Below are 20,891 nucleotides of genomic sequence, written 5' to 3' on the forward strand. Positions count from 1 at the left end.
CCCACCCTCCCTATCCCACCCCTCTAGGTGGTCACAAAGCACCGAGCTGATATCCCTGTGCTATGCGGCTGCTTCCCACTAGCTGTCTACCTTACGTTTGGTAGTGTATATATGTCCATGCCTCTCTCTCGCTTTGTCGCAGCTTACCCTCAGTTGTCTCCTCACATGCTCGAGAGAAAGTGCCTCTTAAGGGTTAAAGGTGACTGAACCTTTGTGCATGGTGGAGCCCTTGGCCTTCCCTTTTCTCCCCTGGCTCTGAGGGGTGAAGGGATGCCCTGCCTGTTACCATCGAGGGCGAAAGTGAGGTTGGCCCGAGCAGGACTGACTTCTTCCTGGCTTATTTTTCGGGCAGGACCTCCTTCTGCCTGCCGCTCCCTCCCCTCCATGCACCCTGTCCCGGAAGCTGTCTGTCTGGCACTGCTCCCCAGGCATCAGCCCTCAGGCCCCACCGCCCAGGGGCTGTGACTGACACGCGCGCAGGCTGTTCCCTGTCCCAGCCCCTGCTTGCGGGGCTTCACCGGCTCTGGGGGGGTGGGGGCGGGGAGAGGGGGCCGGTTGTCCACAGGGCAGCCTGACGGCAGAGGAAGCAGGTCAGAGGGGCTGGTTGGGTGGGGCAGGGGGCAGCCTTTAGGAGAGACAGAGAGAAGCAGCCGGGGCCAAGGAGGGTGTTTTATTGTCCTTCAGAGCTCTTGGCCTGAGCGCCTTGTGCCTGAGCCTGTACTCCTCAGGTGGGTGGGGCTCCGATCTGCTTTCCTTTCCAGGGGAACGGGTCACAGCTGCTGCTGGGCCCCCTGCTTCACCCCAAGTCCACCAAGCACAGGGGCTCTGGTGGCTTCCTGCCTGCTCCGAGGCCTCCCACTGCTGCTGGCTCTGCCCCTCAGGCCCCTGGCTGCCAGACGCTGGTGCCGTGTTTCAAAGGCCTGGAATCAGGGAGCAGGAAACTCTTTGGCTCCCTCCTGGGTGTGTGCTGTCAGTGCTGGAGGAACTCCGGGGGCCCAGCTCCTTCTGCCCCCGAGGGAAGAGGAGGCACTTCCCTCTGCCCTGGGCCAGATGCACAGGCCTGCGATCAGGGAAGCTGGGTTCTGACTGCACATCACGGGGCGGCGCTCAGCGACCCACACCCAACACAGGCCAAGCCCGTCCCCGGACCAGTGACGGCCACGACTGTGCTCAGCACGCGGTCACCAGCTGGATTAAGGGCTCTGGAATCCAGGCTGCTTTCTCTAACTGAACTGATCCCTCCCCTGGAAAAGAAGGGGTTCTGGGGGCACCAAGCAGGGAGGGCCGCAGCTCAGGAATGTGCAGGCGTGGCACGGCTAGGAAGGGCCTGCTGGGGGGCGGGGCCACCCCCCCTCCCCCAGTACCTGGGAATGGACCCAGCGTCTTGTTGTTGCTGTATCGCTGAGACACCTGCAGCCGCAAGGCCCACCGTCACCAGGCCCGCCTCAGGTGCCACTGCCTGAGCTATGGGGACAGTCACGGGGAGACCCCGAGCTGGGCCCACCACTGTCCCCGGCCCGGCAGCCCCCAGCCCCTCTGCTGCCTCTCCCTGCCTGCAACTCTGCGGCACCAGGAGGAAGGGGATGTGACGAGGAGGTGTCACCTGAGGTGTGTTAACAATGCAGATTCCTGCACCTGTTCCCGAGGTTTCAGGCTTGGTAGGTCCAGAGTCCTGAACTTACTTTCAGAGACTGCGTTTCCATGGGTTAGGGCTGGGAATGGGACGTGATGGGAGGTCAGCGTGAGGGTGGGGAGGGGCCGCCCCACTCGCCAGTGTGGGCGCCAGCTGCTCCGTCCCCTGAGCATCTACCCAGCGCTGCCATGCAGCTGCCCGGGCCTGGCCTGCAGGGAACCCCGGAGCCGGCGAAGCAATGCCTCAAGGCGCCAGTGCTGCAGGTACTTCCTCCTGAGGGGAGAGGCCCTGGTGTGTGTCCTGACAGCAAAGGGCATCACAACCCCTTCATGGCCGGGAAAGAGGGCAGAGCCACGGGCCTAGGCCTGGTCCGCAGAATGCTGTGGGATGAGCACCGGCCAGAGAGGGCCCAGGTCAGGCGAGCCCCTCAGCCCAGCCCACACCCTCAGCCCTCCCTCTCCACCCCTGCCCTCAGCCCTCCCTCTCCACCCCTGCCCTCAGCCCTCCCTCTCCACCCCTGCTCTCAGCCCTCCCTCTCTACGCACACACTCTGCTCCCACCCCAGACACCTTTGCTCGGCCTCGCCTTTGCCCTCGAGGTCTTTGGTCTCAGAGCTGGGTCCCCTTCTGGCCCCGTAGGGCGCTGACCCTCGCTCCAGCAGCTGGAGCTGGGAGGCAGGGCCGAGGGGAGGCTCTCTGTCACCTGGCAAAGGGGCGTCAGAAGAGGTTAACACATCATTCAGGGGAGTAAGCTCTCCCCCTGGTACTTCTGGAAGCTGAGCCCTAGGAAGAGAGTTAACGAGAAATGGTGTTGAGCCTGTGTCCCTGCTGCCACCACCTCTGCCCAAGCCTCCTGCAAAGGCTTGGGCTGTGGCCCCAAAGGGTGGGCCAGGAGAAATTGCAATTGTTTTCTCAAAATGGTGAAATATTCCAGAAGAGGAGATGGGCGGGGAAAACAGTAAATACCTAAGACACATTCGCCAAGAGTTCAAAGCTGATTTCCAGGCCCGTGAGGGCTGGTGACGGTCTCATCCCCGCACTTCAGACATTGTTTACTCCCTGAGGGAGTCCGGGACGTTTCTCTCTGCTTCCTCTGTCCACTGGGGCTGTGGTGCTTGGTTGGGCTGGGCAGGCCAGACCCTGTGGCCTGTGGCCTGCAGCTGCAGGCCTGAGGGAACAAAGAGGAAACCCTGAACCAATGGGCTTGGACATCTAGGGGCCCAAGTGACCTGGCAGGACTCCTTTCCCGACCAGTAACAGGGCCTCATATTAGTGTGCACACAAGTGGGACGGATTCTCCCGCGAGCCCTGAGGCTCCCAGAGGAGACAGGAAAGGCCCGAGAGTAGTGTGGTCATCAGTACACGCCACTGCCTCTTTCCCCATGCTCCCACATGGCTCGAGACTCAGGAAGGTGAGTGGACCAAAAATGGCTACCAATCAGAGCTTACCTGTGCCAGGTACACCCTGTGAGGTGGGCATTACTCTCCCCACTCAGCCTCATAAAGTCAAATTACTTGTCTGAGGCCTCGCCTCTCCGGAGTGGTCTGACTCCAGGGCCCGAGGCCCCAGCGACTGCACTCTACGGACACCAGGGGCTCTCTAAGGGAGGCTGTGCCACCGTGAGGTGGCATAAAACCCGCCCCCGTCGTCAGGTGAGGGCTGCCTGGGCGCGCGTGTGCGTGCGGTAGAAAGAGGGGGGCCTGGAATTCAGCCCCCTAGTTACCATTGACCATTCCTGACATTCACTTTGTTTCTACAAGTCTCAGTTTCTCCATCAGTAAACGGGATCCCTGCCTGCCTTTGCTGACAGAAATGGAATGGAAGTGTTTATAAACATACTCTGAAAATAAAAAATACCCTGAGACCCCAGAATCTGCTGTCGCCATAGCCCCACATAGGTAAATATGTGGATTCTGCAAATAACCAAAGCCAGTCCATTTCAATTCCATTGAAAACAAACCACTTTAATCTTTTTTCCTAGAAACTTTTCTAGAGTCTATGACGTATTTTGTGGCATCCTGAAACAGGATTCTTGATGATACCAGTTCATCTTGAGGAACACTCTGTGGCCTGCCAGTAACTCTGGGGCTATGTGTCCCGCAATGACGTGTCCCGCAATGGACTGCCGTGCAGCGTCGCTATTTGTGCCCGGGTTTCCTTGTGGCCTCTTCCCTCGTGCTAGGCCACCCAGCTCTTTGTCACCCTTTGCAGGTATCAGAACTAATGCTTCTGGTCTGGAGACGGACTAGCAGTCATCTCTGGGTAGAGAGAGTCATGAAAGAATATTTTTTCATTTATATTTTCTGGGTTTTCTATAATGAGCATGTTTCATTTTCTAATTAAAAAAAAAAAAAAAGAACAACAAAAAATTGCTACTGACCCCAATTACCTCTTTTGATCCTAGACTGTACCAGGACTTATAATGAGTTTAGGTGTCTGTCTCCCTAACAGATGCGACCCAGGGTGCTTCTTTGTAGCAGACCAGCACTGGGCTGGCGCTCAGTGGGTGCTCAGTAAGTGCTGATGGACCTGTAATTGGCTGGCTGCCCGGCCAGGAGGCTGTTGAGAACCCATAGGGGTGGTGTCCACAAGGCCGCTGGGGTCCTGGAAAAGCATGCAACCACCCTCACCATCGGGGCTGAATCAAGCTGACTCTGAGGCCAGTAGCCCCGAGGTCATTTTGGACCTCCCACCTGACCTGGGCCGGGCCTCACCTGCCTCCGCAGGGCTGGAGCGCTCCTCAGCAGAGGTGCCCTCTGGCGGCCAGCCTAGGCCAGTGCCTGAGGCTGGCTCTGGGCCTGGGGTGGGCTGTGCTGGCCTCCTGGGCCTCGGCCTGTGGTTCCAGCCACACTCTGAGCAGCGCTGTCTGCCACTGGGCCCAGTGGGTTCGCAGGAGGCGCCTGGGCCCAGCCCTCTGGAACTGGGCGATGGCAGCTCGCTGGATACGGGCCCCGGTCGCTGACTGGGCGCAGGCCTCTAGGACCCTGGCGGCGAGGGAGGAGCCCACACCGAGGCCATCAGGGCCAGGACTCTACAGCGGGCTGTAGGGAGCCCTCCTCTGCCCCCACCAGTGCACCGCAGGAGGGGGACCTCCAGGCAAAGCCCTGTGCCTGTGTTCCTCGTCCCCCATCCCTCTTCTGGGGAAATCACGTTCAAATGGGCACAGAGAGCAGCAGAATTATCTGTCACACGACGGGGACAGGCATCCTGTTTAGGGGACACAGAGAAAGCAGTCCTGCCAACTCCTCCTTCCCTCCCATCCCGCCACGAGCACTGATTTATATCATCCAGGACCTGGTGTGTGTCTGGCCCGAGCTGAGCGGAGAACTTGCACACGTCATTTCTTATCCTAATCCCCGGGGCCACCCTGCAAGGCAGGCCTGTAATCTTCCTTGGACCTTCGAAGTTAGACTTGCCAAAAGAGGGGTGGCATAGCTGGAAAGTGCAGAGCTGGAATTTGACCCCAGGGACCAGGACCTCCTCTCCCCATCACCCCTAGCCCCCTGAGACCTGCCACCAGCCGTCAAATACCCTCTACCCTGGCCCCATACGAGCTCAAGGCCTAAGCTGGAAGCACAGTGCGGGGCCGCCCTCAGGCCATGGGCGCCCACCTGGCGCTCAGCTTCGGGGCAGCAGCCAGCACAGGGCCTGGGCCTGGGTTCTCTCTCCTGCCTGCTGGCGGGCCTCACAGCACTGGCCCGGGGCCACTTGCCTTGCAACGGAGGCCGGCTGGGCCCGGCCCTCCTCAGCTTGCTGTCCACCTGGCGTCCCTGTTCTTGGCTTCTCCAGCAGGAGAAGGAGGCCTGGGCCACGCGCTGCTCCTGAGGCCGGGCTGCAGCTTCTGGGGCTTCACTGGCAAATGTGGCCCCTGGTGCCCATCTCCTCAGGCCATCCTGGAAGGCTGGACCCTTGGCCCGGGGCATCCCTGTGCCTCTCGCTACTCCACACCAGGCCTGGAAGTGGCTGCAGAACAGGTGCAGAGAAGGGGCCCAGCCGACTTCCCAGTCAAAAGTCACATCAATTCAAAATTACACCTGAAAATTCCCCACAAACCATCACGGGTTCTTCACAGTTTTGGCTACACAGCCCTGTGCCTTAAGAACGTATGGATCGATGTATAACAGGTGAGAGCTCTGGCTTTCGCTTAGGGGCCTTGGCACGCACTCACCCCCGCTCCGGGGGCAGGTGCTGCCCGGGACGGTGTGGGAGCCTGGCAGTTGTGGGTTCAGGTCCCCCTCCACCAAGAGAGCAGCCACGCCCTGCTTGCCCTCACAAGGCCACTGTGGGCCAGGAGGTCAGTGAGGAGAATGTGGTCCCCCGCTCCCAGATGGACCAAGAAAACATCAGCCACTCTGCGGTGAATGGTTCAGTGGCCCCGTGGGGACGCTGTGAATGCGTGTGAGTTTGTACAGAACCAACCGTGGGAGAAGGTGTCATCTGTCCCCTCTGCTTTTAAACATGCACCCATGAACAGTATATGTGTGGCACTAGAACATCTCTATTTCAGATTTCTCTCTCTTTGTGGTGGCTCTTTGAGGAGTTGATTTCCCCATCTTTTTCTTTTTTTTTTTTTTTTTGGCCTCAAGGCACGTGGGATCTTAGTTCCCTGACCAGGGATCGAACCCATCCCCCCTGCAGTGGAAGCGCAGAGTCTTAACCACTGGACCGCCGGGGAAGTCCCTGATTTCCTCATCTTAACTGTGAGCTCTGAAACCAAAGGGCTGACCTGGCCAGGAGGTGGAGACCTGAGGCTTGTCAGGGCATTGGGTGGGGTTAGGGGCTTGCCATCCCGCACCTCCCAAACAATTCATATAATGGAAGCTTGGTGGTTTTGACTCCAGGCTGCGGTCTCCCTTCATGCCCATGATGCCCGGGTCCCAGGCCTCCAGCCTGACCTGCCCCTAGAGCTACAGAGGCCACCCAGCTTCCCATCCCTGGGCTCTCTCCCTGCTTTTCCCGGGGTGGGGGTGACCCTCGCTCTCCCACCCCCAGGCCCGGCCACCTCTGCAGTAGGAGCTGCTCTGGACCGGCCGCCGTGGGTCTCTGACAAGCTGCTGCCTCCTGCGCAGGCCCTGGAGGCGGGCCCGCACACACCGCTGGTACTTTTCACGCGGGAGCTGCTGTCCTGTGGCCAGAGAGATGCTGAGGTGCCCCTAGGCGCTCATTCCAGCCTCAGCCTGGGCCCCAAGGAACCGTGGGCCCCTGCTCTGCCAGCTTCTGCCATCTACCCAAGTGGGAACCAAGGAGGCCACCTAACTGTCTGGGTTAAGATGCTCCCATTACAGGCGTCCTACTGGTGACCAGGACTACCAACTCAGAGTTTTGTTTTGTTTTGTTTTTTTTAATTTCTTGACGATGTTTAGGAGTCAGGAGAATTCACATAAAAATACAGATTTCCAGCTTTTCTGTAAAAACAGAGGTCTGGCAACACTGGGTCAATATTCCTGGGCAACGATTAGGCTGGGGAAGCAGCTGTCCCCAGTGGACAGGACACGAACTTTCCAGAACAACCAAATCCCCACCTGCCAGCCCACTGATATGATAGCAGCGGAGTGAGAAGCCTCTAAAATTGCCCCCAGTGATCCCCGCCTTCTGTGCTGGGCTCCTGAAGGCCAGGTGAGGAGGACAAGGATGAAGATGAAGATGGTGATGATGATGGTAGCGCCCACGAGGAGCGGGGCTCTGAGCCAAGCACTTAGTGTGGATTGTCTCAGAGAATTCGCACAATCACTCTAGCGGGGACGGGGGGGGGGGTACCACTGTTATCCCCATTTTACGGATGAGTAAGCTGAGGTTAAGTAGCACACTTAAAGTCCACACAGCCAGGGAATGGAAGAGCGGGGAACGTTAGCCCGAGCCTACAGCGTCCACGCCCCCCGGTCCTGCTCTGCCACCCAGACCTGGGGTGGGGGGGTGGGGGGTTGTGGGAGTGTCCCATCAGTGGACTCTGTGCTAGAGGACCAGAATCTTGGGTGTCCCCGACGGACCTGGGCCCCCCCTCAGCCCCGGTGCCCCGTCCCAGTGCCCGACTCACTCTGCCAGCAGCAGTGCCAGTGGCCCAGTCCCCATCCCACTCCCGGGCCCACTGTTCCGTCTCCTGCTGCTGCACCAGCTGCTGCCGCCACAGGCCCAGCACGGCCCTGCAGCTCTGATTCCAGGCCCGGCGGGCAGCCAGCTCTCTCCTGGCCCCCTGGGCTGTTGCCCAGTGGCTCCAGCAAAGGAGGTTGCTGGGAAGGGGAGTGTCCACCCTCAGGTGGTCACTGCCACCCTGGGCCAGCCCGGCCCTCCCCTCCCCTCCCCTCCCCTCCCCTCCCCTCCCCTCAGAAGCAGGGAAGGCTTGGGGTGACTCTTCTCCCTCCATCCATCATGGGGGAGGGTGGGTTGCTGGGGGATGGAGGGCTTAAATGCTGCTCCAAGGGTCACAATGACAGGTGGTCGGGATACAGTGGGACCCCAGACCCCCGATGCCAAGTGCTATGCTCAGCTACTAGTGAGGAACATTGCCACGGGCTGAGTGTTTACTAACGCCAGGTACTGTGCTAGGGGATGTGCGTGCCCCTCCCTCGCTGATTCCCACTGGAGTGAGTCCTATTATTACCCCCATACAAACAGAGAGATAGAGGCAGAGGGAGGTTAAGCAACTTGCCCAAGATCACACAGCCAGTGAGGGACAAAGCTGGGATTACCACAGCCGTGAAATTTCTGGGAGAAATGAATACCTCACACCTCTCAGCAGGGCAGGGTAGGAGGGCAGGAGGCTCTGAGAGGATCTGAGTCTGGGGTGTGAGGAGAGCCCTCTGGGATGCAGACCCTAAGGGGGTGCGGTGGGAAGGGCAAGGATTGATGGGAAACAGTAAATCCAAGGGTGGTGGGAAGCATGGCTCACCCGTCCTGGGGAGGGGTCCCTACCGCCTCTGAAGGTCCCTACCACTGATGCCACCTTGCCACGCCCCGGGACTGCTGGGCCTGTGCCTGCCAGAGCAGAAGGTGCCGCCCCTGCTGCTGCTGCCCAGCTGCCCACAGAAAGCTCACCCGGAACACCTCCAGGAGGGCGGGGGCCCGGGAAGCCTGGGGAAGGAGCTGTGGAGTCCTGGGTGCCCTGGGTGCTGCCACCCCCCTCCCCCCTCCCCTCCCCTTCCCAGCCCTCCCCACCCTCTCCCCCTCACCTGCTCCAGGGAGCTGCGGGGTGTCCTGCAGCCCGGCAGGGCCTTTCCTCCCAGGACACCGCCCAGAACCGCTGGGGCCAAGGTGGTCCTGGCACTGCCCAGATCCCGCGCCCTCAGGCACCAACCCCTCAGGCTGTGACGCAGCGCCCGCTGCTGCACGCCCTCGAAGAAGGAGCTACTGGAGGGGGCAGGTGAGTGCCGGGGCCCCCCGTCACCCCTGGCTGGGGGTGCTGGAAGGGTGCCACCGTGAGCCAAACGCTGGGCCAGAGCTGGGCAACCCCACCTCCCACATGGGCTGCCCACTAGGACCACCGGGGGCTCTAAGAAATACCGATGCTCACTGGGGCCCCAGCCCCGGAGATTCTGATGTAATGGTCTGGGTGCGGCTTGGGCTCCCCAACTTTTCCAAAGCCCCCACGGTGACCCCCCGTGAGCAGCTGAGGTCGAGACCACAGCTCTACTTGCCCTGATCACCTGGTTGATCCTCGCCACACTCCCTGGGTGCATGGGGGCCACGCAGTTGATGGGGAGTGGAGCCGAGCCCAGGCCCAGCGACCCAGGACTCAAGAGCCCACACCAGTATTTCTGCCTCCACTCGGTTATAAAGGTAGGGAAACTGAGGCCTGGGGGAAGGTCATTTCCCCAAACTCCAAACAGCAGCAGACCTGGGATCCAAGCACTCATCTCAGGCTACAGGGCAGCCTCAGATATGTTGCAGGGAGCTATGGACTGTGACCCGGTACCCAAAGGCCAGAGGATAGACTGGGGGAGGGAGGGCTACATTCTGAAGGATCATGGTGAACTGAGTTTCCTTAGAGGTCCAGGGACGCATTAAAAGAGACTGAGGGTCCAAGTGGACCAAGTGGGTGTGGGGCTGATGGATGCCAGGTGTATAGCTTTTTTTGGTTTATTTTTTTCTTGTTTTGTTCTTTTTTGTTTGTTATTTTGGGTTTTTTGTTTGTTTGTTTCTTTCTTTCTTTACAACCCCTTGTGTCGAGGGCTGACTTTCAATAGATTGCAGCGTGGGAGCTCCTCTGCTAGGTGCATAGCTTTTAAGGACAGAATTCTTAACCCTGCAGCTGCTGGCTTACATTCCTGCTGACATTCCATCAGTGAAGCTGGCCCCTCCTGACCTCCACTGGCTCTCTCACCCATAACCATCAGCCTGGGCTCTGAGTCCCAGCATCCCATCTTGTATAAAAGCATCGCAAGGTCTCACTGTAGGTCTCACTTCTTGCTCCTGATTCAGCGTGATTTAGAGCAAGCTGCTTGACCCCTCTGAGCCTCAGCTTCTCCAGCTGTGTAATAAGGCAAATGGGAGCGGGGGAAAAAGTGGCTCCTTCACTGATTCATTTACGGTATTTGTTCTGGGCCTTCGGCAGCCTGGGCATCTGCAAGACGCTAGGAGACAGCGGTGAGGAGACATACAGGGTTTCCGCCACCAGGGGGCTCCCACTTAGCCAGGAGATGGGTGAGAGGTGGGTCCAGATTCTGGGGAGGGAGAAGAGCATTAAACCAACCTCCCCGTCAGGTTCCAGCCACCTTGGCAGGGCTCCGTGTCTGTGCCCCTGACCACTCCCTGTCCCCCACAGCTCTCTGCTCTATCACTGACTCAGCGTCCCTAGGCTACCTCCCCCGGCCCCATGCCTGCTGGGCACCACAGGGTAGGCCCCATGCTGGGGCCACAGAGAGGAGTAGGATGTGGCCCATTCCCTATGGGACACTCCATCCACTGCTGAGGACTGCTCACCTTCCCACCCCATGTCCTCCAGGCCTAACCCCAGGTCACAAATTCACGGACACCTGCTCCGCCCGCTGGCGCTGGGAGAGCTGCGTCCTCCAGAGCAGCAGCGCCCGGTGGAGGGCCAGCCTCCGGCCAGCTTCCTGCAGGGAGCCCTGGCCTTGCTCCCGGGGCAGCGCCTGGGCCTGGGTCACCACCCCCAGGCTGTGGGCTGTGGCCCCCCCAGGGTCTGAGCTGGGGAGGGCCATGTTCCCTGAGAAGCAGACAAGAGATGAATCAGTGAGCACCCTCTGCTCAAAGCCATTGGTGGACGCTGCCTCGGGCCCCTTAGGACCTCTCCCCTTGTGGCTACTGCCCCCTCCCACCACCCCCAAGCCCTCCCCACCGGGACACCTGGAAGATCCCATCTTCCTCTGTCACGTTTTTTGTCAGTCGGGGGCAGGGGTTGTGCATCCCCCTAAGACCAGAAGCTTCCCAGAAGCAGGGGCTCCATCTCTTCCAGGTGGAAGATTGAACAGGTCTCTCGCCTAGAGGAGCTCATGATGGAGGTCAGGATGGGGCCCACCAAAGCCTGCTGCTCCAGGGACCCCTCCGGACCCTCCCAGGCCTGCCAGGCCGCATCCCCGAGAAAACTCCCGATCCCATCACCTCCCACCACGAGCATCCCTAAATCAACTGGGCGACTGCAGAAGGAGCTTAAGTGACGCTGTTTGCTGGGGTGGGAGAGAGAGGGAGCCCCTCGGTCCGCCACTCGCTCACCTGCCTCCCGCCAACAAAGGGACAGCTGGGTCACCTTCGCCCCATCTGAGGCCTGGAGCTGCTTCGTCTGCACCCACTGCTGCAGGCACATCCTCAGGGTCCCTGCCCGCGGTTGGCCATGTGGTCCCGGTACCGGGTCCCTCCTTGTGCGAACCGCTGCCAGGCCCCAAAGCACCTGGAGAGCCAAGAGAAAGTGCAGGTGCTGATTGTAATGACTGCAGCTACAGCCTCCCGCCATGTGCCAGACACACCACTGAGGCCTTGGGCAAGCCACTCACCGCTCTGAGCCTCAGCTTTCTTGTCTGTAAAATGGGGCTGCTGTGGGATGGTGCAGCATGCCATCTGCTCAGGCCACACTGTCACTTCTGGGTGCCCAGATGGCCTCAGCAGCCTCCTACCTGCCCTCCTGCATCTACTGTTGCCCCCGCCCCTCCAGTCAGTGCCTACACAGTAACCAGAGTGATATTTTTCAAATCTCAAATCAAATTATCTTACTCTCTTGCTAAAATACGCCAGGAGCAGTCCCCTTGCTCTGATGATCAAATTTCCACTCCTCCCCACTGACAACAAGGCACTCTCTGCATGGTCTGTCCCCCACCCACCATTACACACCTTTCCAACTTCATCTCAAAGCACCCCAGCCCCCAACCCCATACTAACAGGGCTCCGACTGGACTGCCGGACTGGACTGCCATGTTCCTCTCCCTGTCAGAGGTCTTTGCACATGCTGTTCCGTTCCCTCTGCCTGGCACTCCTATCTGCTGTCCCTCCACCAGTCAGCCATGCACCCTTCCCATCTCTGCTGAACCCTGGGCGAGGTCAGCTCCCTTTGTCAAAAGTTCTCATAGAAAACTCTATCGGGGACTTCCCTGGTGGTGCAGTAGTTAAGAATCCGCCTACCAATGCAGGGAACACGGGTTCGATCCCTGGTCCGGGAAGATCCCACATGCCGTGGAGCAACTAAGCCTGCGAGCTGCAACTACTGAGCCGTTGTGCCACAACAGCTGAAGCCCACGCGCCTAGAGCCTGCGCTCCGCAACAAAGAGAAGCCACTGCAATGAGAAGCCCATGCACCGCAACAAAGAGTAGCCCTCGCTTGCTGCAGCTAGGGAAAGCCTGCGCGCAGCAACGAAGACCCAACGCAGACAATAAATAAATAAATAAATTTATGAAAAAGAAAACTCTATCGGGGGATGCAATCAGCAAAATGCAGACAGTAGGAAACTCTACCTGACAAGCAGCCTGGTTTCTTCAACAGATAACTTGCAAGGAAACAAAGAAACAAACAAAAACAACAGAGGGGAGTCCCTAGATTAAAAAGAGCTTAAGGACCCCTCAACCAATGACAGCAAGTGGGCCTTATTTAGATCCCAATACAAACTAACTATAACAACAAGGACTTCCCTGGTGGTCCAGTGGGTAATACTCCGTGCTCCCAATGCAGGGGGCCTGGGTTCGATCCCTGGTTGGGGAACTAGATCCCGTGTGCATGCCGCAACTAAGAGTCTGCATGCCATAACAAAGATCCTGCGTGCCACAACTAAGACCCAGCGCAGACAAAATAAATAAATAAATACCAAACCCCAAAAAACCCAAAAAACTATAACAACATATTTGCTTATAAAACAATTGGAAATTTGAATGATGACCAGATATTTGTTGGTGTTAAGGAATTATTCATTTTTTAGGTGTGATCCTGGCCTGGTGGTTCTGTTGTTTAAAAGACACTTTATGTTTTAGAGATGCTACAGAAATATTTACAGATGAAATGGTAGGATGCATGGGATTTGCCTCAAAATTATGTACTGGGGGAAGTAGCCAGGGTACAGATTAAACACATTTTCTCAGGAGGTGATTTTCGTGAAACTGGACGATGGGTACACTGAGGGTGATTATCCTATTTTCCCTACTTTTATGTAAGATTAAAAGTCCCATAATAAAATAGTTAACAAGGAAAAAAACAACTTCATGTAGATCTGTGTTTCTTCCCTTCACAGCACTTAACTTTGGTGGTATTCACACACACACGCACTTTGTGATTGTTAATTTCCTGCCTGTCTCCACACTGGGCCATGGGTTCCATGAGGGCCAGTGACAGCGGGCATGAGCTTTGCTTATAACTAAATCGCAGCCCCTGGGTGGTGTCTGCCAGGTCTTAGCATCTCAGTAAATGGCACATGTATTCATTTCTTATTTTCATCATTTCAACACTAGGAGTCAAGAATTGACTTAAAGTGCATCTCCCAGCTGCATCTCACCCTCTGCCTCAGGGGAGGCGGTCCCCATTCCCACTTCCCCGTACCTGCAGAGCCAGGCCCTCTGGCGCCGGGTGTCCAGTGGGGACACCCAGGCTGCATCTGCAGCAGGAGAGCACCAGGCCTGGGGGGGGGCCTCTCCATCCTCTGAGCCCTCAGCACAGCCCCGGAGGCCTCTCCCTGGACCCCCTTCTCCTGCCCGTTCCTTCTGACGGCACCACAGGAGGAAGACTACAGGGAATGAAGAGAGGGGGAAGAGAGAGTGAAGGGAGGGGAAGTCAGGGCCAGGAGGGACCACTGACTCCTGGGACCCCAGGCCGTGTGGCCTCCGGCCAGTCCCTCTCCATCTCTGGGCCTCAGTTTCCCCACGAATGAGTCATGTCTAAGGACTTGCCAATTCTAACACTCAAGCTTCTGTCCGGCCTGTACCAGCGTCCATGGCACACAAACGCAGGATGTGCGCCTCTCATACTCTGTGTCTTTGAGCTGCTCACTTCATGCCTCTGTGCCTCAGTTCCCCATCAGTAAAATGGGCACAATGCCTTGCTGAGGTCACCACGAGAGAATCAAATGAGATCTTGTCTGGGAAGCTGCCAGAGTAGATACTCGATAAACACTCATTCACTCACTGAGGACCCCCTGCCCGACCTGGCTCCATCTCCCCCGTTTCCCAGCGCCCCACATCTTACCAGCCAGCTGTTGCAGAGCCTGCAGGATCTGGACTCCCCTGTCTCCTCCATCTGGCCTCGGCCCAGAACACAATGGAATCGGCTGGGCTCCCGCCTCCTCCCTCCGACTCCTTGGACTGTTCTCCATAGTGGCTGGATCAATTTACATTCCCACCAACAGTGCAAGAGGGTTCCCTTTTCTCCACACCCTCTCCAGCATTTGTTGTTTGTAGATTTTCTGAGGATGCCCATTCTAACCCATTTTTAAATTAGTTAATTTATTTATTTTTGGCTGCGTTGGGTCTTGGTTGCTACGCACGGGCTTTCTCTAGTTGCAGTGAGCAGGGGCTACTCTTTGCTGAGGTGCGCGGGCTTCTCGTTGCGGTGGCTTCTCTTGCTGCGGGGCACCTGCTCTAGGCACTTGGGCTTCAGCAGTTGTGGCACTCGGGCTCAGTAGTTGTAGCGCACGGGCTTAGTTGCTCCGCAGCATGTGGGATCCTCCCAGACCAGGGCTTGAACCCGTGTCCCCTGCATTGGCAGGCAGACTCCCAGCCACTGCGCCACCAGGCAAGTCCCCATCTTAACCATTTTTAAGTGAGCAGTTCAGTGGTATTAAGTAATTCACATTGTTATGCAACATTTCAGTATTTTTGCTTCTGGTTTTTTTTTCTATGCACTGTTTTACGTTCATAGGAAAAAATATTTTAGGTACTATTTTTGTATTCTCTTTTTGTTTTTCATTGAACATTGCCATAACCCTTTTCCTTCTCATTAAAAATTCTATGCAAATGCCCATAAACCTACTTCCAGGAAGGGGAATAATATACGTTAAGGAGGGAGGTGAAACTTTCAAATTGATTGAAATACTTCCATCTATCTCGAATGTTTTTTCAAATCAAACATGCATTACTGTTATGATTAGAAAGAACACCAGTAAAGCTATGGAAAAAAAAAATAAAGAAAAAAAGAGTGGGGAGGAATTTAAAACATCTCAATAAGCATCATATTGAACTGTTGCCAAATGTGTATCACATGGTTAAACTACAATTTTCTCTCTCGCTGTTGGGTATTAGGCTGTTTCGAAGTTTTCACGAAGTGTAAATAACACCGTGATGGACATCCTTTTGCACAAATCTTGGTCCATATGTGCTGGCTTTATCCTCATTCTCTTGTGGGGGAGGGGAAACGGGGGACAAGGAGGGAGGGAGGGCCACCAGCACTTCCCAGGTCACACTGACTGACCTGGGGTGTCCCAGACCACCTGCTTCTCCAGGCGGTGTCCACCACCGGCTTCCTTCCTGAGGGGTCTCTGTCCTGGCCTCCCCCAGAGGATGGGGGTCCTGGCCCAGCCTGGATGTGAAGCCGCCCTTGTTTCTGCTGCTGAATCAAGTTTCTCCACTGGGACAAGAGAGAAGGGGAAGAGGGACGTTGGCTGTAGCCTCAAGTGTACCCTGAGCAGCGGCGGGCACCAGGAAGGGCGGGGACACGAGTCAGACGTTGTGGTTTGAACCATACCATTAGACTCCCCTGCCTCTTTGGGAATGAATGAATGAATGGAAAGATAGAGCCCAAGAGGCAGGGTTTTCCTTGGGAGACAAAACCTGGAGCTGGGTCCTCCTAAACCACTTTTCCCAAGGAGGGAATAATATAGAAGTTCTCTCCTAGTCCTGGCTGGCAAACCGCTAGTAAAAAATAAAAACAAGGGCTTCCCTGGCGGTCCAGTGGTTAAGACTCTGCGCTTCCACTGCAGGGGGCATGGATTCGATCCCTGGTTGGGCAACTAGGATCCCGCATGACACACAGTGAAACCAAACAGAAACAAAAAGCAAAACAAACAAAAAGTAGCAACCACTGAAACGGTAGAGTGCTTGCTATGTGCTAGGCACATAGGCACATATATTTATTAATTTAACCTCACAACAACCCTGAGAGGTATGTACTATTATGATCCCATTTTTTTTTTTAAATCAATTTATTTATTTATTTATTTTTGGCTGCGTTGGGTCTTCGTTACTGCATGCAGGCTTTCTCTCTAGTTGCCGCCAGCGGGGGCCACTGTTCATCGCGGTGCGCGGGCTTCTCATCGCCTTGGTTTCTCTTGTTGTGGAGCCGGGCTCTAGGTGCACGGGCTTTAGTAGTTGTAGCACGCTCATTCAGTAGTTGTGGCTCTCAGGTTCTAGAGCGCAGGTTCAGTAGCTGTGGCGCACGGGCCCAGCTGCTCCATGGCATGTGGGATCCTCCCGGACCAGGGCTTGAACCCGTGTCCCCTGCATTGGCAGGCGGACTCCCAGCCACTGCGCCACCAGGCAAGTCCCCATGATCCCATTTTAAAGCTAAAGAGACGAAGGCACAGAGAGGTTAAGTAACTTACCCAAGCTCACACAGTGAGAAAATGTGGGGAAAAGGAAAGTGGCGGAGACAGGATTTGAATTCAGGCAGAGCTCGGTCATGTCTGGGCTGACACTGCCTCCCCCCTACTGCCAATCACTCAGGAGGAACAAACTGCGCCCCAGGAGAGCCTCCTCCCCAGACACACGGGCACTTCGTCACCCCCCCACGGTCCAACCTGGAGGCCCCTAACTTTTTGGAAGGTCCGCGCCAGCAGGGCCTGCGTGTGTCGTCCCCACGCCGCCTCCAGCTGGGCCTCCCGGAGCCACAGTGTCCACCGCGGCGCCCGTAGGCCCCTGCGCAACAGCTGCCGGCAACCCAGCACCATGGCCGCTGCCACTGCCCGCCGCCTCTGCACCCAGTGCCGCCACGCTCTGAAACATCTGGACAGCCACTGCTGGCTGGGGACAGACCAGGCTGACCAGGGGATGGGCCCGGTCCCCAGTCCCAGGGAGAGCTGGGGGCTCAGCAGCACCCGCGTCGCCTTTCCAGCATGGAGGGTGATACTCCACGCTGCGGCAGGAGAGCTGGCTGGACCCCGGGAGAACTTCCCTCTATGGAGGGCTAGCCTTGGAAATCCCAGACAAGAGAGCTCCTGGGGGCAGGGGAATGAATGCAGGACAGCCTTACAGGTTTAGGATTCCCGGGAGCGGCAGTCCCCGCGTTCCTGTCCTTGGGGCCTTCCCTGTCCCTGAAATTCTGCAAGGATCTGCCATCCGGGCCTTATCTCCATCAGGCCCGAGTCTGCAGGCAGATGGGAGAGGAGGCGTCCCAGGAGCATGGCCCCGGCTCCCACCCCCAGCCCATGACCTCATCGGCCTATCTCAGACTCCAGGCTCACAGTGTTTCTGGCTGCGTTCTTGGAAAACAAAGGGACACGACACAGCACTCAGGCCAAGAAGCAAGCAGGACTGGACACCCCCTGCTAAGCCTGCCTGCCCACGGCCTCCCTTTCTGAGGGAGGGTGACAGAGGAGTGACACCCAGCTTGGAGCGAGAATTCCTGGGAGGCAGCCCTCCTCCCCCAACCCTGAGTCCCCCAGTTCCCATCCCAGACCCCTCTGGCCTCTCCCTGCAGGGCACTCCTCGCGGGCGCCGTGTCTGGCAGACCGGAAGCCGGCCTCTCTTCTTCGCTGCCGACCTGCTCCCGCGGGGTCCTGTCCCCTCCTTCCCGCCCAGGGAGGATGCCCCGGGCTGAACTGGACGAGGCTGAAGGGCAGAGTCTGGCCTCCCTGCTGCCCGCCCCTTGAGGGAGCAGGGGTCCTCCCTCTGTCCCCTGCCGTATGTAGTCCCTGGGGAGCACTTCTCTCCTCGTCTTACAGGGTGGGCAGGAAGGACCCCTTGCTCAGGGTCAAGGGCAACCCCGGGAAGCATCTCCAAAGCAGTCTCCAGTGATGCAGACTTGCTGCTTGCCTGAGAGTCTGAGAGACCATCCTGGACCCCCGGTGCTTCCGGGAAACCTGCAGTTTCCCTGAAACCTTGGGTATGTTTCCTCCTCTCATCCCAGGAAGCAAGAACAGGCTGGCTGGGCTGGGGGTGAGCAGGGAGTATCTGGCCGGCTCTGGTCCAGGACTCCTGCTGCACAGGGCCTGGGGGTTCCCAGGATGCCTGGCACCTGAGACGGACTGCCTCACGCTCCAGGCGTTGCACAGAGGCCAGCAGCTGGTGAATGGCAACTTGGGACGGAGCCCGAGTCCGGCTCTGGGCAGGGGCAGCCAGGTCCTCCAGGGTGAGGGGTTCCCCCACGAGCCTGGAGGTCCAGCCCCCCAGGACACACTGGGATCTGGGGTCCAGCCGTGTGTGCCCTTCGAGCGGGCCCAGGCCTGCAGCGGGCCCAATGTCTGGGCAGGGGGTATTGGTGGACAGCAGCCGGGACCACCTCGGGTGGGAGGCTGGGGAGGCCAATGGCCCTCGGGGTAGAGGGCTTCCCCCGGGCATCCCGTGCGGCCAGAAGCTTTCCTGAGCCCCGACCAGAGGCGATGTCCCCACTCAGCCACGCTCGTCTCCCTGATGCTCAGGTCACTCTGCTGGATGGCAAACGCCTGGGCTGTTCCTTGGGGCCTCCCGGCCAGGGGCTGCAAGTTGCTCTGCTGTCGGAAGCTTGAGTTGGTCAGCTGCCGGGCGTGTCCCTCAGGGTGAGGCCCAGGCTGGGGCTGGTCAGGTTGCTCTGGACTCGGCAGGGCTCCTGGCACAGCGCTGCCCCCGGGGATGGTGTGGTGGCAGCCCCCCTGCTCTCGGCCTGGCCCACGGGCACCCACCGGCCATGTGTACTGGCCAGGCTCTTCCGGAGTCTCCATTGCTCTAAAAAGAGGACAGACAGTTATGTCCTGGGGGAGAACTTGGTGGTCAGTGCTGGGGAGGGACAGGGCGCCACACGGGAGGGAGCCCAGGCTCCAGAGGTCTGCGTCAGCTCTGTCATCCCAGGTGGACCAACGGATGCACCCGGGGGCTCTTGAGCCAGAGCAGCGACCTGGTGACAGTGCAGGGACTCAGAGCAGGGACAGGGCAGGGGCAGGGAGGAGGGCAGAGGGAAGCAGCGAGATAGTTGGGAGGCTGCTGAGGGGTCCCAGGCGAGAGACGATGGGGCTGGCATGGGGGCGGCAGGAGGGTGGAGAGAAGGAGACAGATCAGGTCTGCTGAGAAGGCCTAGAAGAGGGTGAAGGAAAGAGAAGTGTCGCTGACGGCTCCCTGGTGTCCAGCTTGAGCAAAGAGGTGCTGGGGCGTCCGCAGCTGGGGTGAAAGCAAGACTCAGCATATCAAACAGCTAAACGTGGGCTGCTCTGGCCCCGAGGTGGTGGCGCTCCCTCCCTGCCGGTCTCCCCAGCCCCCAGGCCGTTCTGCAGCTGGGAGACAAGGCCTCTTGGGGGCGGGTGAGATGCCTGGGAGGGCCTGGCAGGCAGTGTGGGCATGAAAGTTTGTAGATAGGAACTAAAGGTCAGAGAAGTTAAGCGCCTTGCCCCACGGCCACACAGCTAGAACACAGAGAACCCGGCAAGTAAACAGGAATCTGAATTTGTTCTTGGGCTACTCCCACTCCTGGCTGCACCAGCTCGGTGGCCTTCCGGAAGCCCCAGGAACCTGAGCAGGGAGGTTCCCAGCCCACCAGCGCTGCCAGAAGACCGACCTGTGAGGGCCCCTTCTCTGCCAGGGGCCCCAGACAGGCCCCCTCCTGCGCCTCCCTCCTCACCTCGTGTCCTGACTTCCTGACCCTCCCTCGCGCCCCAGGCTGGAAGATTTTGTCCTGGCCTGGCCCTGAACAGCTAATCTCTGGAATTAGCAAGGCCCTGGGCTGGCCTGTCTGGGAAAGGGCCGCTGGGCTGCTACCCGAGGGGACCTCACTCCTGCCACCTCTGACCCAGACCCCCTGAGCCTCTTGCCTGGCCTCAGGGGGGTGGCCGGCCTGGGGGGCACATTCTCCTTGTGGCTGGTGTCAGGTCTCAGCTCCATGGGCTCCAGGGCAAAGCCAGGGTGGCAGTGACCTTGGTCCACACCGCAGCCGGTCCTGTTTGATTAGGGGGACTCTGAGGGGTGAGGATAGGGTGCCCGCCTCCTACCCAGCCACGCCCAGCCCTGGTCCCCACTCCCACGCTTCCCCAGCATCCCTGGTTGCCCTGAGGTCCAGCCCCGGCTGTCCTGTTCAGGGCCCCTTGGGGTCTCCTCTCCCCAACCCCTGTACCACCCCTTTCCCTTGTAATTTTCTCGTGTCTTCCGGCACCCACTCCTAACACTGATGACAGATCCCTGTGGACCCTGCTTCCTGAGCAGCCCTGTCAGGTGAGGGCTCTTTCTCTCAGAACTCTAGGCAGGAGGGGGCGCCCTCTTTGCTTCCAGTCACCCCTTCCCGACCATTCTCCCTCTCTCCTCTCTAAAATGCTCTGGTTCGAAGTTCCAGGCAGGCCAGGAAGGAAGTCCTCATCATTTATTCCTTGACGATTTCAGCTCCCAGCTCACTGTCACTTTCTGCAGCACACGCCTAACTTCTGAGTGGTTTCACCCTGCACGTGGGCAATCCCTCCAACTCCTGGTCTGCGAGTCCTTGACCTTCTAACCTCCCACCATCCTGTCCTTCACCCAACCTCAGTCACCTGCTCCCAGGGTCCCCCCAGACTTTGTCATCCTCAGAAACTGCACCTCCCCCGTAATTTCAGTTTCAGAGCCCACACCCATCTTTCCAGCTCCCTCCCTCTGGTGTCCCATCCTTCCTTCCATGAGACCCGACCCTCTGCCCCTACCACCCTTCGTCCTCCGACCCACCGGACCCACCGTGATGTTCCTCTCCCGT

General features: G+C 58.3%; 1 protein-coding gene across 1 annotated transcript; it reads right to left on the minus strand.

The window, feature by feature from the left end:
• Positions 1–770: 770 nt before the first annotated feature.
• C1H1orf167 (chromosome 1 C1orf167 homolog) lies at positions 771–20,674 on the minus strand. Its single transcript, XM_049698117.1, is given in 22 exon segments — positions 771–920; positions 1,430–1,464; positions 1,811–1,837; positions 1,840–1,906; positions 2,175–2,335; positions 5,346–5,596; positions 6,636–6,705; positions 7,668–7,706; positions 7,709–7,947; positions 8,562–8,803; positions 8,806–8,974; positions 10,607–10,774; positions 11,005–11,410; positions 11,413–11,474; positions 13,602–13,656; positions 13,773–13,785; positions 16,726–17,244; positions 17,667–17,866; positions 17,869–18,568; positions 18,607–18,725; positions 18,728–18,908; positions 19,904–20,674. Coding segments are annotated over 22 exon segments (4,026 nt in total). The 5' UTR covers positions 20,057–20,674.
• Between the last annotated feature and the right edge of the window lie 217 nt (positions 20,675–20,891).

This window comes from Orcinus orca, chromosome 1, assembly GCF_937001465.1.
Source record: "Orcinus orca chromosome 1, mOrcOrc1.1, whole genome shotgun sequence".
NCBI classification, from domain to species: Eukaryota; Metazoa; Chordata; class Mammalia; order Artiodactyla; family Delphinidae; genus Orcinus; species Orcinus orca.